The sequence below is a fragment of the Astyanax mexicanus genome, chromosome 24 (assembly GCF_023375975.1).
Source record: "Astyanax mexicanus isolate ESR-SI-001 chromosome 24, AstMex3_surface, whole genome shotgun sequence".
In the NCBI taxonomy this organism is placed as follows: Eukaryota; Metazoa; Chordata; class Actinopteri; order Characiformes; family Acestrorhamphidae; genus Astyanax; species Astyanax mexicanus.
In genome coordinates this window covers 7,723,609-7,737,037 of record NC_064431.1, presented here as the reverse complement: position 1 = coordinate 7,737,037, position 13,429 = coordinate 7,723,609, and the positions used below count along the sequence as shown (strand labels likewise).

The 13,429-nt window shown below is 36.1% G+C and overlaps 1 protein-coding gene across 9 annotated transcripts in view; it reads right to left on the bottom strand.

Moving 5' to 3' along the window:
- LOC103021633 (band 4.1-like protein 1) overlaps positions 1-13,429 on the bottom strand; it is a 223,213-nt gene that overhangs the window by 32,988 nt on the left and 176,796 nt on the right. For 7 of the 9 annotated variants that reach the window (XM_022682344.2, XM_022682337.2, XM_022682340.2 and 4 more), the window contains exons 11-16: positions 13,050-13,225; positions 10,792-10,985; positions 9,275-9,310; positions 6,507-6,542; positions 1,313-1,348; positions 896-1,045 (exon numbers count right to left, since the gene is read on the bottom strand). In XM_022682344.2, coding sequence (XP_022538065.2) covers positions 896-1,045; positions 1,313-1,348; positions 6,507-6,542; positions 9,275-9,310; positions 10,792-10,985; positions 13,050-13,225 — 628 coding nt within the window. The remainder of the gene's footprint in view (positions 1-895; positions 1,046-1,312; positions 1,349-6,506; positions 6,543-9,274; positions 9,311-10,791; positions 10,986-13,049; positions 13,226-13,429) is intronic. The other 2 variants (XM_022682342.2, XM_022682345.2) reach the window with 2 other exon arrangements.

The following is a 13,429-nucleotide window of genomic DNA, read 5'->3' as shown; positions in this document are numbered from 1 at the left end:
ACCATTCTCCCATGGACGAGAAGGTCTCACAGGACAGTCTCACAGGACTCTGTGCAGGCCAGTCAAGTTCTTCCACACCAAACTCACTAATCTATGTAATGTATTTATGGACCTTACTTTGTGCACTTTGGTCCTCAGTCATGTCATGTTGGAACTGGAAGGGGCTGTCCCTGAACTGTTTTTCCAAAATCTATTGGTATGCTGAAGCATTAAGAATTCCTTTCACTGGAACTAACTGGCCCAACTTCAGAAAACAAAATTCACACCATAATCCCCCCTCAACCAAACTTTACACTTGGTACAATGCAGTCAGAAAAATACAATTTTCTTGCAACTGCTGAGCCCAGACTCGTCCATGGGATTGTCAGACAAAGGTACATGAAAACAGGTCCCCACTGCTCTAGAGTCCAGTGGCAGTGTTTTTTACACCATTGCATCCAACACTTTGTTGAACCAATACCATGAGTCTCTCTACACTCTACTGTTCGTGAGCTAATCTGAAGCTACATGAAGTTGTTACTGACTCTCCAGAAATTTGCTTGGTTGTGTGCAACTTGGCCATGGAAGTGATTGTAACCTGGAAGTGTTCAATCTTGTGATGGATAAGTGATTACTGTGTTTTAATGTTATGGCTGATTGGTGATTGAACTTCCTTCATAAAGCACTTGGACTTGTTGTACCTTTTAAACCAAAACTACTATTATTATTATTATTATTATTATTATTATTATTTTCACAAACCTCTGGGGCTAACCTGACAGAATATAAAGTTGATTATCATTATAGCACTATGATAAGAATACAGTATATATATTTTTTTACAGTACAGATCCAACCCTTCACAACCAGTATGCTCCTGCAGGCTCTTAACCCCAGCCTTTATTCCCATACTCACAGCCTTCTTCTCAGGCGTGCCGCCTGGGGAGGTGGCAGACAAGCGCTTTTCCCGGTTCATCAGCTTGCTGTTGGGCTCCCTCAGGGCTCTCTTCAGCTCATTAATGCTGGCCTGATGCTTCAGGAGCACATCGTCTGACTTATCCAGAAACTACAGAGGGAGAGAGATAAAACAAGTGGGTCTTAACCGCATCATCGACCTCCAGTAGGTGAGTGTGAGTACTACCTTTGAGGATTACTGGCAGCGCTGTAGCTGAAAACAACCGTCGATAAACCATGAACACAACAACCACAGACAAAAGCAGTGACAGCTCAGTAAATGTTCCCTCTGCACAACTGGAAGCTTCTCCTTCCTGCAGAGCTACACACATAGACACCACATACACAAGCACCTTGTACTGGAAGGAGTAACGTGTACCTCCTGTTTGTGTCGAGGGGTGGAGTCCATCTCCAACTGACAGGTCAAATATGGGGCAAAGGGAAGGCGCCATGAACGAACAGGGAGGAGGAGGAGAAGTGCAGGTGTGTGTTTTTGGAAGAGGAACAGTAGGAAGACATAAAGAGTTAAGAAAAAGACATCACAGGGTCAGATATGAAGAAGATATGAAGATGAGCAGTGGACAAGCAGACAGGAACATCAGTGTTTCCACTACTATTCTGAAGCTAACAAAAATGGCACGCTGCAAAACACTGACTGCTCTGTAGGGGTTAAAGAAAATATATTTGATATACACTGCAACAGTTCAAATCTTAGCAAGTTAGCAAAAAATATCTTTTTTTTTTTGGCTAAATTTGATAAGAATATTCTGAGGCTTTTAACAATCAGCTTTTTCAGGCGTTATATCTTATTTTTCAGAATATAGGGCACACTTTAAATCCTTAAATCTTTCCAAAAGGAGGAGGCTTCAGAGGAGGCTTTTTAGCAAGGTTTAGGAGTGTGTTTATGGGAATTTTTGACCATTCTCCCATGGATGAGAAGGTCTGGCTCACAGTCTTACAGGACTCTGTGCAGGCCAGTCAAGTTCTTCCACACCAAAGTCACATGCTGCAAAACACTGACTGCTGTATAGGGGTAAAAGAAAATATTGATATACACTGCAACAGTTAAAATCTTATCAAGTTAAATATATATTTTTGCCTTTTTTGGCGTTCAAAAATCTGCTTTTTCAGGCTTAATACATTATTTCTCGGACTATAGGGCACATTTTAAATCCTCAAATCTTTCTAAAAGTCGACAGTGTGCCTAATATTTCGCCACACTGTGTTTGTCTTATGTGTGAATTCTACCAGTCAGGTATTAAGTAGTAGTAAAGCCACTCCACTGAAGTACAGTGTTATAAGGGTGAGTTTTTAGTGAAGTTTCTCCAGCACTAAGGCTGGGTGCACTTGCATTAGCATTAGCTGCTCACCACAGCACTAGCTCTTTTGCCGCTCAGAGGTGAGTATATTGGATTGCAGTCTGCATGTTTAAAACATGCTACGTGGGACGACCCTCTACCTGATTGCACCCTGGGTACCTGAACACTCAGGGTTCCTCAGTCTTACACATTCGGGTGATATTAACGCCCCACTAGCGCTGCGGTTACCGGCTAATTCTAAAGCGCACAAATTTACAAATTAAAGTATTTTAAGTGTGCCTTATAATCTGAAAAATACGGTGTGTAAATTTAGATGTATATGCTTACAATAAGCAAACATATATGCAGATGGGGTAAGCTATTTTTTTTTTTACATTTATCAATTATGCTAACCACAGGAGAAAAACGACTTGACAAAACTACTTAACTCCTTGTATTCACTAGGTCATGCATTAACCCTTGTGTGGTGTTCGGGTCTGTGGGACCCGTTTTCATTTTTCATCAAATGATAAAAATTTTTTTTTTTCTAACTCAAACTCATTGGCATTGGCTCATTTTTTGTGAAAAACATATATCAAAACACATTTTCGACAAACACACACTGTACACTCCCCCCCCCCCACACACACACATTTATATTACATACAGTATGTTTGGCCAAGGGCTAATAAACACTGCTTCATTTGTAAATTTGAAACTTAACTAATTTTCTACTCATATCTTGAGTTTAATTCATTTTCTTTTACATTTTATTAAAAAACTAATAAAAAAAAGAGTAGCACTTTTTGAAAGAAATGTAACATAAGAAAGGTAAAGGGCAAATATTAACCATGTAAGCTGTTTATATTGCTTGCAATTTAGGTGAAGCAAGCATGTGTAAAGCATTTTAATGTAAAATTGCTTAATTTTGCTTAATTAAATACAAGTAAACAAAGTAAACGAGTAACAAAAATATGAACACCATACAAGGGTTGAACACTGAAAAGCCAATGCTGTGTGCTAGCATAGGCTAACCCTGCACTCACACTGGCAGGAGACAAGTCACTCATGTCGCCTTAAGTTGATCTGCTGCGGGCGTTTATCACTGTGGCTGGTTAGCGCAGATGCTAATCTTGCAAACTACCTATTGAGCCACACCCTTAATGCAATAACAACTGCTACACCTCTGCCCAATGCCACTTTATTCTGGGGGGAAACACTGAACATACAAACCCAGCAGGCTTGGTGGACCTGGTAACACCACACACAGAAGCATGCAGAGTGAACGAGGGCAGAGAATAAGCCTCCCTTCACCACTCAGGCTGATGTGGAATTATGAGCAATTCTTTAAAGGTCTGGAAGGCATTCTGCCGATAAGGCTTCTTCCGCCTGTCACAATGGAAGCCTAATCCTCAGCTTTGGAGTGATTGCATAAGCTAATTTCTATGCCACACTCATATTAAAACAGGCTTGAATCCCTGTGCATAACCTGTCAAAGGTGGCACCGTACAGAGTGCATAGAAAAATGATGGCTTATTATGCAGACAGTTGAGGTCTGCATACAGTAATTATGGAAGCATTTCATGGTTGAATTGGGTTTTTATAATTCTTCAAAATGTTCTTTTTCTGGAGCAGAATTCATGTACAGTGTGCAACTTTATGTTTTGTTATGATTATATGTGCAGGATAGAAATATATATGCACACAATTAGATTATTAATTTTGTAACAACAAAAGTTGTTACACAGCAAAATGTCTTTTACTTGCTAAGGCTAAGAAACTTCCTGCTAGTGACCATGACTGGCTACAGTGTGCCAATTTATTAAACTTCTTAGAAAAATATGATATTTAATATCTGGCTGTGTTTATGAATACTTATACGTTCAATCTATTCTAGCCTATATCTAGCTGTATCACCTTTCAGAAAATAATATGCCTAGTAAAATAATATGAAAGTTATGAAATATTATTTTCATATTTGCGTTTTTCGTACGTCCATATTTGATCGAATGCGGACATGTTATACACCATTCGTACCGTTTGCCTCCCCGGATTACGGAACTGTGCTCCTTTTTACTGGTTCAAATCACAATAATATCTAACCAGTGAAAGGTAGCAGTTTATAATTTTATATGATGATTGTAAACACTTTATAGCAAAATGTGGAGCTGCAAAAATCCTTCTTTTATATAAATAGTTCATTTTTTGTGTCTGAAAAAAAAAAAAAAAAAAAAAAAAAATCTGAAAAGCGCCTAAAATGTCCTGGTTTTTACCATATTTTGGCCATTACATGTTCAATTAAATAATTAAAGAGTCTTAAATACATTTTGTAAAGGCTTCTAAGTAATATTAATTCATAGAATTGACTCTGAATTATTTAATATTAGAGTGATAAGCCTTCAAATATGAGTATGTAATTTCAGGTGGAAAATGGTAAAAATAGGCTTGGAGCTTAAGAGGTTAAAAAGGGTTTGACAACTTTCTTTGAACTGACCAACAGATTATTCCATTTTAATGGCCAGAAAAAACAAGATTTTAAAGATCTTAAAGAATGCATGTGAGTCGTTCAATAATACTCAATACCTAATACCTCAATAATACTGTACCAACTGTTAAGCATGGTGGTTGTAGCACTATGTATGCTCTAGAGCTGTTTTGCTGTCAGTGGATTTTTTCAGAATAACTTCAAATTAGCAACAAGGTAGACAGCTAATACTTAAAACGTGGGTGTTCCGACGATACACTGACCCAAAATACACAAAAAAATATGTTTGTGGAATGGATAAATCAGGATTATGGTAAGCTTTGGACTTGCCTTTGCAAAGTCCTGACCTTAACTATAAATACATGGAATATCGAGTTTGTGCCAGAAAAACAACAAATTTACCTGAGGCCTAATAATTATGGTAAATATCCAATCAGAATCATTCAGAATTTGTTGTTGGCTACCATAAGCTTCATCTTCAATTATTATAATGCTTTTCTCTGCATGGTACACAACTATACTTGCTTTTTGGTCCCTGTTTTTTCTACTATCACTGCTCCTTCTGAAGGCAGAATAAAATAAAAACAAATGGCACAATAAAGTTTATTCATTTTTATGCTCTACTCACACAAACTTAACTAAAAGCCCTTAGCTTTTACACTCTGCATCAGTTTACTTATTTTACTTTTTTACTTATTTTACTTTCTTTTTTCCAGCTAAAAGGTATGAACTGTACGGAGCTAGGATAGTAACATTAGTTGAGCTTTACCAAAAGTCTAACTACATTTCTCTCTCTGTGTATGAGATACCAGATTCGCTTTTTTTTTTTGCTTTGGTAAACACTGCTGGTTTCTGGTATTTGCCAGATACCCACTGCTAGTCCATCTCAACATTAAAGATTTTATAAATCCAATGCTAAGTATCCACATGAAGTAAAAAACATCTGTATAAAAGTAAAACTTGGGTCTTGACTGCCCCTGTAAACACTCCAAGGGATTTGGTGTCAGGAATCATTTGCTTCTATGAGACTTTTGGATGGTTCATAATGAGAAAACCTGCAAAAAACTATCCTGGCACGACCCTTCACCCATCAACCCTCCACAAGATACACAGACACTAGATCGGTTTAGTCATTTTGGTTGAGAATTTGCCAGCAGACTTCGTCTGAGGGAGGGATCTGTACCTACTGTGCGTGGCAGATAAGCCTAAACTAGCTTGTTTTTGTTTTGCCATTTAGCACTAGTATAGTTAACATTAAAGTGTGGAAAACACTCAGTGTAAACATGGGGCATGGCCAGCAACAGCTTATTAGATTAAAGTGACAGAGCCCTTAAGAATAGAGCAGGTGAGATCTATCTTTATCTTTATGTGAGAGTGATTTTGTGCAAAGAACTTCAGGAACATGTTTTGTATAGTCCATAGAATTATTCTCACTTGGTAAAAAGTATTCAAATGTATAGTTAATGCTTACGGCTTAATTCTATGATATATCTATATCGTACATTCCTGTGTACATTTTTAGACCTGTATGTATTCTATCATTCGCTCCCAGAAGAGAACACTTTAAATTAATTACTACTAGCCCAACATTGAAATGACATTCATGTCGATGATGTGTGTATGTAAACTTCCAAACACCTGTGTGAATATGAAATGTATTTTACATTTTTGGAACACAGTAATGTACAGTAATGTAGGGCTTTTTTTTGCAAGCAGTTGAACAAATACAGTGATGTAGATGAAGAAATAATCCATAGACAGTCACTGAACATTACAGTACAGTACAATACCTCTGCTTTAGCATCGAGACTTGAGCCTACGTCCTCCTTTGGGCAGCAGAGTTAAAGAAAAAGAGAGAAATCAGCAGAGATGCACGGCAGCGTTACAGAGACACACTTCACAGTGGGGATAGAGGGTGGAGAAGACAAAAAGAGCTGAAGAGGAAAGTTGGAAAGAGGAGAGCTGGTTTAAGTTTAAGGCTCTGAGCAGAAGTAAGCAGGAGAGACCGGGACGAATTAGCCAAGACTAATCCAGACAGTCACCGCAGCCGAGAGTCAGAGAGGAGCACGACTGCACGGCTTAGGGGGAACTGCTCAAACAGCCTGCGCTTATTAGACGCTGGGCTTAGTGATAAGGACTCATAATCATATTCATTCATGTCCAGCAGGCAGCATGAAGAACTGGATCTCTCTTTACTTCCTCAAAATACTGAGTGTGTTCACACACACACGGATAATACAATCCATCATTATCTGATGTTAATGTATTATTCTTTTACAGTGCCCTAAACTCAAGGAATTAATCAGGTACCACAGTATAATATCATTATTATAGACAAACAACACGAAAATGCCTGACAGTTAAATATTAATTATTGAATATGTAAATCAACTAATTAAAAAAAAAAATAATAATAAAATTGGTAACCTAATTACTACAGAATGTCTAAAATAAGACTGATAATTCTGATAACGATACCACTTTAAATGACATTAAATCACATTATAAAGGGTTTATAGAGGGTTTACACTTGTGTAAGTGAAACAAATTAATTTAATTTGACATTAGCTTGAAACTTTGGTAAAGATTAATAATGTCTTAATTATTGTTAGTTAATACGGTAGCACTTTAAAATAAGACTACCTTTATAAAGGGTTTATAGAGGGTTTAAAATTAGTTTATTAATTGGTACTAGATAACACATTATTAAACATTACAACATTGTTGTAAATAACAAATTAATTTAATTTAACATTAGCTTGAAACTTAGAGGGTTTTAAATTTAGTTTATTAATGGTTATTAATTAGGTTGTAAATGCATTTAAAAAAATATTAACATTAATAATCAGTTATAACGCATAAGTAGAAAGGGCAACAATAATATAGCTGGCTGTGGGTTCATTATTTGGCAAACAACAGGTCATTGTTGCCCTTTCAATGCATGTGTTATAACTGATTATTAATGATTTTCAAGGCATTTACAACCTAATTAGTAACTATTAATAAACTAATTGTACATAATTTATTAATCTTTATAAAGGTAGTCTTATTTTAAAGTGGTAACGAATTAACTAACAATAATTAAGACCAAACCACTTTACCAAAGTTTCAAGCAAATGTCTAATAAAATTAATTTATTATTTGCAACAATGTTGTAATGATTAATAATGTGTTATCTAGTACCAATTAATAATTAGTTGAGACCATTTCTTACTGTAGTAAATATTATTAACTAATGTACCCTTATTATAAAGTGTTCCTAAAAAACGAATAAGCTAACTGAATTAGGGCAACTGGTCAGCTAACAAATTTTGTTAATAGAACATTTTCTGTTTACTAAACATTAACATTTAACATTCTTATAACATTTAATCTGCAGTCTAATGCGCTTCCACTATGATTGGGAGATTGCTAGGTTGAATCCCGGTCATGCAGCTTGCCATTAGCTGCCGGAGCCCTGAGGGAGCACAATTGGCCTTGCTCTCTTAGGGTGGGTACAGTAGATGGCACTCTTTTCTCTCATCAGTTCTAAGGTGATGTGGATCAGCACAAGGCGTCTGTGAGCTGATGTATAGGAACCAAGTTGCTGATGTATCGGAACCGGGGTTTGGAACAGCGATCTCCCAAACGCAGTAGCAACGCTTAGCCCACTGGACCCCTTTTTTTTTTGTTTTTGTTTTTGTAGTACTATATACAATTATTTTATGAACAAAAAATATAATAAAAAAACATCTTACAGACTGGTCCTTCCGGGTTGGCTTCTTTTCCTTTTTATTCAAACATAGCACATCGCTAATTTAACAACTATATTGGGCCTGAGAATTTTTTCCCCCATTTGTTCCCAAAAAAAACATCAGTCTGCAAAATATTTTTTTTGAAATTTATATATATATATATATATATATATATATATATATATATATATATATATATATATATATACTAAATTTATATATATAGTACTAAAAAAAAACAACACAAAAAACAAAGCGTTGCCACTATGACTGGAAGATTGCTGGTCCGAATCCCGGTCATGCAGTTTGTTATCAGCTGCCAGAGCCCTGAGAGAGCACAATTGTCAATTTTCAAAGTGTGACATCGCCAATCAGTGAGGTTCCACAGTGTCAATACTCAGTGTTTCCTTTTTGGGCCATAAGCATGCTTGATATTCACAGTACAGGAATTTTACACATCAGACACACTGTAATCTTAAAATACCGTCATCATTTTTAGATACAGCGATATATGATAATCCCGTTATACTGCATAACCCTAATGATCACTCTGATTAGATAGCTTTGGGAACAGACCCTGGCTTGTTAAACTGTTTTTAGAGTGTTTTTAAAACAGCCAAGATCAGTACCACCATTCTCTCTCATTCACCCATGAAGAGGCCACATGTGGTTACTGAGAACAAATTAAAAAGAAAGATAAAACTGAGCTGAAATAGAGTAAAAGGGGCATTACAATAGGAGCTAGCTAGGGAAATCAAAGTGAGTGTTCTCATTCATCACAGTTTATTCTCTCAGAATAATGGGAGGCAGAGGAGAGATACTACCTCTGGCACGGTGCCATCTTTAGGCAGCTCTTCAGTCTGAACCATGTGCAAAAGACAGGAAAGGAAGAAAACACAACATATTACAGTAAGTGCAGTTGTGCAATAACTGAAGTTTGGCAAATGTGCCACACCTGGAGCTCCACGCCTCTGCCTAATGCCCCAGCATGCAGAACAACACCTGCTTTTCATGCACAATTCTCCCTAGATTCACTTTCAAATGCTTTATTTCACACCACACACTATATTTACTGCTTTAATTACAGAGAACTGCAGCTCTTTTATGGTTTTAAAAAGAAACAGATGTTTTACATTTTGGTATCACTTTACTTGGTCCATTATAGATGCCTCATAGATGTTCACCTAACATTAACTAAGATTTAAATTAATTTCTAACTTGTAAAAGCAACTAAACTCTGAGGCAAATGTAAATGATTGTCTATGCAATTTAACCTTTCACTTAATCCTAAACCTATTTTTTAATACAACTCTAGAGCTTAACTCTAATATCTCTAACCTTAAATATAAATCTAACCCTGACTTTAACATTAACTTTAAATCTAACCCTAAATCCTAACCCCAGTTTTAACATTAACTTTAAATTTAACCCTAATTCTAAACTCAACGCTAAATCTAACCCTAAAACCTAACCCTAATCCCAACCTTAACTATAAATCTACCCCTAAATCCTAACCCTAATTCTTACCTTAATTTTGAATCAACCCTAAAACCTAACCCTAATCATAATTTTAAATCTAACCCTAATCCCAACCTTAATTTTAAATTAACCCTAAAACTAATTCTAATCCCATTTTAACTTCAAATCTAACCCTAAAACCTAACCCTAATCCTTACCTTAACTAAAAATCTAACTCAAATTCTTAACCAAACTATATATCTAAGCCTAAATCTTAACCCTAATTCTAGCTCTAAATTTAAATCTAACGCTAAAACCTAACCCTAATCCTAACCTGAACTAAAACTCTATGTCCTAACTCTAATTCTAACCTTAATTTTAAATCAACTCTAATCTTAATATTTAATCAAACCCTAATCCCAATTTTAACTTTGAATTAACCATAGAGCCTAATCCTAGTCTAATTTTTTACTTTAAATCTAACTCTTATTAACTACTTACTTTTGAATCTAACCCCAAAACTAACTCTAATCCTAACCTAACTTCAAATATAACCCTAAAACCCTACCCTAATTTTTACATTTAACTAAAAATCTAACCCTATTTCTTACCTTAACTTTAAATCTAACTCTTAGTTCTTAGTTTAATTTTAAATCTAACCCTAAAACTAATTCTAAATGTCATCTTAATTTTAAATCTAATCCTAAACCCTAACTCTCATTCTGCCCCTAACTGTGAATCAACCCTAAAACCTAAAGCCTAACCCTAACCTTAACTTTATATCTAATCCTAAAACCTAACTAAAATCCTAAACTTAACTAAATCTAACTCTAAAAACTAACCATAATAATATACCATATAATATAATAAAAGACATTTTTACCTTTATATCCTTCTTTTTAGTGGGTGTGGTCACACTGCTATCATCTTGATCCTGATCTTGATCCTGATCCAGGTCCTGGTCCAAGCTGAGGTCAGGTTCTGCCTCCTGCTCATCTCCTGAGAAACACTGTGTCTCACTCCTCTGGGACAGGGCATCCTGAGGCTCACCCATGGTGGAGAGAGGTCGAGAGAACTCTGCAAGGATGATGAAAGACAGACAGCTGAAGTTTGGAGGTGTGTAGTGATGAACTCTGAAGCTACATGAAGTTTGGAGGTGTGTAGTGATGATGAACTCTGAAGCTACATGAAGTTTGGAGGTGTGTAGTGATGATGAACTCTGAAGCTACATGAAGTTTGGAGGTGTGTAGTGATGAACTCTGAAGCTACATGAAGTTTGGAGGTGTGTAGTGATGAACTCTGAAGCTACATGAAGTTTGGAGGTGTGTAGTGATGATGAACTCTGAAGCTACATGAAGTTTGGAGGTGTGTAGTGATGAACTCTGAAGCTACATGAAGTTTGGAGGTGTGTAGTGATGAACTATCCAGGTATGTTGTTTTGTGTGCTTAGTTTGAATTTGAGTTGTGTTCCCATCCATGTAGTGCTGGGGGGAACTAGAACCGATATGCATTTCTCTTATACCGCCATACCACTAGAGGCGCTGCGGAGTGCCGTGTGGAACTGAACCGTCAAAGAATCAAACACTGGTCTAGCTCTGTCCTCCTGCCTGGAGAGAAATCAGAACAGCTCCTGCTTCCTGTTTCTACTGTATGAGTGTTTTTACCCCAGTAAAATAGAGCAGTAACTATAACCCTTTTAAATATATTAATACTGTAGCTTGAAGGATGATCTGAATGTATTTATTAACTGGAGAAAGAAGGGAATTGAGGCTGATTTTTAATACTGTATTGCCTATAATGGCTTCAGGAATAACATATAGCAAATTTATATTAAACTTGTGTCTTACTCGTGCAATAGAGCTTTTAAGAAATATCTTTTTGAGTACTTAAACACTGAGTATTTAACTTCGAATTATAGTGTTTATGTAACTATTAAAAATATGCTTAATATTTTCTAATGAAAGCCATGTAAAAGTGTTAAAGTTGTTGGCGTATCTTTTTTTAAAGCCTATTTTTTACATTCTTCAGCTGTTTTTCTGATAATAAAGTCTGATTTCTTTATATATTGTTTAATCTTGTGGGACAAAATAAACCCAATACTAATCAAATCCTTAATTTAAAGCATTAGTGTTTTATATTATATGTACTCCTAACAGTACAGTAACTCACAAACCTATATTAAAGCCCAATCATGCAAAAATAATAAAAATAAAAAAAATAATAAAAATACTGTGATATACCATGAAACTTGAAAAATACAGTGATATGCATTTTTGTCCATATTGCCAAGCACTAATTCCTTGTATGCTTGTCAGGTTTGTATAGTTTTAGATCTCAGTGTTGTTGCTGTTTTTACTGTTATAGAGTTTCTTGTTTTTTTTTTAGCTTAGCCTAGTCTTAGTTCTTGTCTTATTTAATTTAGTATCCCAGTCTTGTTTCTTAGTTATTTGAGTTACCTGACTTTGCTTTCACTTTTGCTTTTGTATATCTTGTTTGTTTCAATAAATCTTATATCTGCATTTACGTCCGTCCTAATCATCCGTGACATTATATCTAGGGCAATATATCATCCAAAATATGTTGCTTATCGTGACAGACCTATGCTAAGCTTTTTATTCAGTAACTACAGTGACAACAGTCATCTTCTTTTTGAGGTCTATTTCTAAAGTTATAGAAGTGAGGAAAGGAATGCTACAAAATTGACTGAAGATTAATTTAGTTGGAAAATGTGTTCAATTTCTTGTTCATTTAAAGTAGATAACTTTATCTACTTTAGCTGAACGTTCATTTACTGCAAACAAATTGGGTAAGGAACAGCCCTTACAGACACAATTTTAAGGCACCCAGCCTTCAGCTACTATTGACAACCAGGTGAACAATTTGTGTTCAGTGACCTTAAAACTTTAATGAGCTTTCCCTTCTGCAGAACCTCAGGGATGTACCTCTATTTGGTCAATTCATTTTAAATTTAACAGTTTTAATTGCCTGTTGGCGAAAACACAGTTTTGCTAAGAACTGAAAACACGAAAGAAAAGTGGTTATCCTGGAAATTACTCTGACCCAAATATAATCAGTTCTAAAGGAATGAAATGCTTGAATACAGACAAGCATGATTAAAAACGTGTGAAAAAGTATAGTAACCTCCGTCCAGACTGCGGGAGAGAAGGTGGCGCTTGCTTGTGGAGCGTTCGAAGTGTGGAGCGGGCCGGTCGATCAGAGCGCTGGCCTGCCGGGTCTGTGCCTGTGTTCTCCCACTGTACCTGAACTTGGAGCCCATGACCAGGAATCCTTTAGGAGGAGGCTCTGGAGACACTAACCTGAGAAACAAGACCACAAGAACACAGAACACACAGTTAACATCAAAAGGAAAAAACTTATATTATTATTTGCATTTTAACCCTGGTTAAATAAACTGTCTAAGTATGCTGTAAATATACTATCAGATTTATGTACCACAATAATTTATTGTGGTGACGGACAGTTCTGGTGGAAACAGGAGAGTTGAGGTGCACATTGAATTC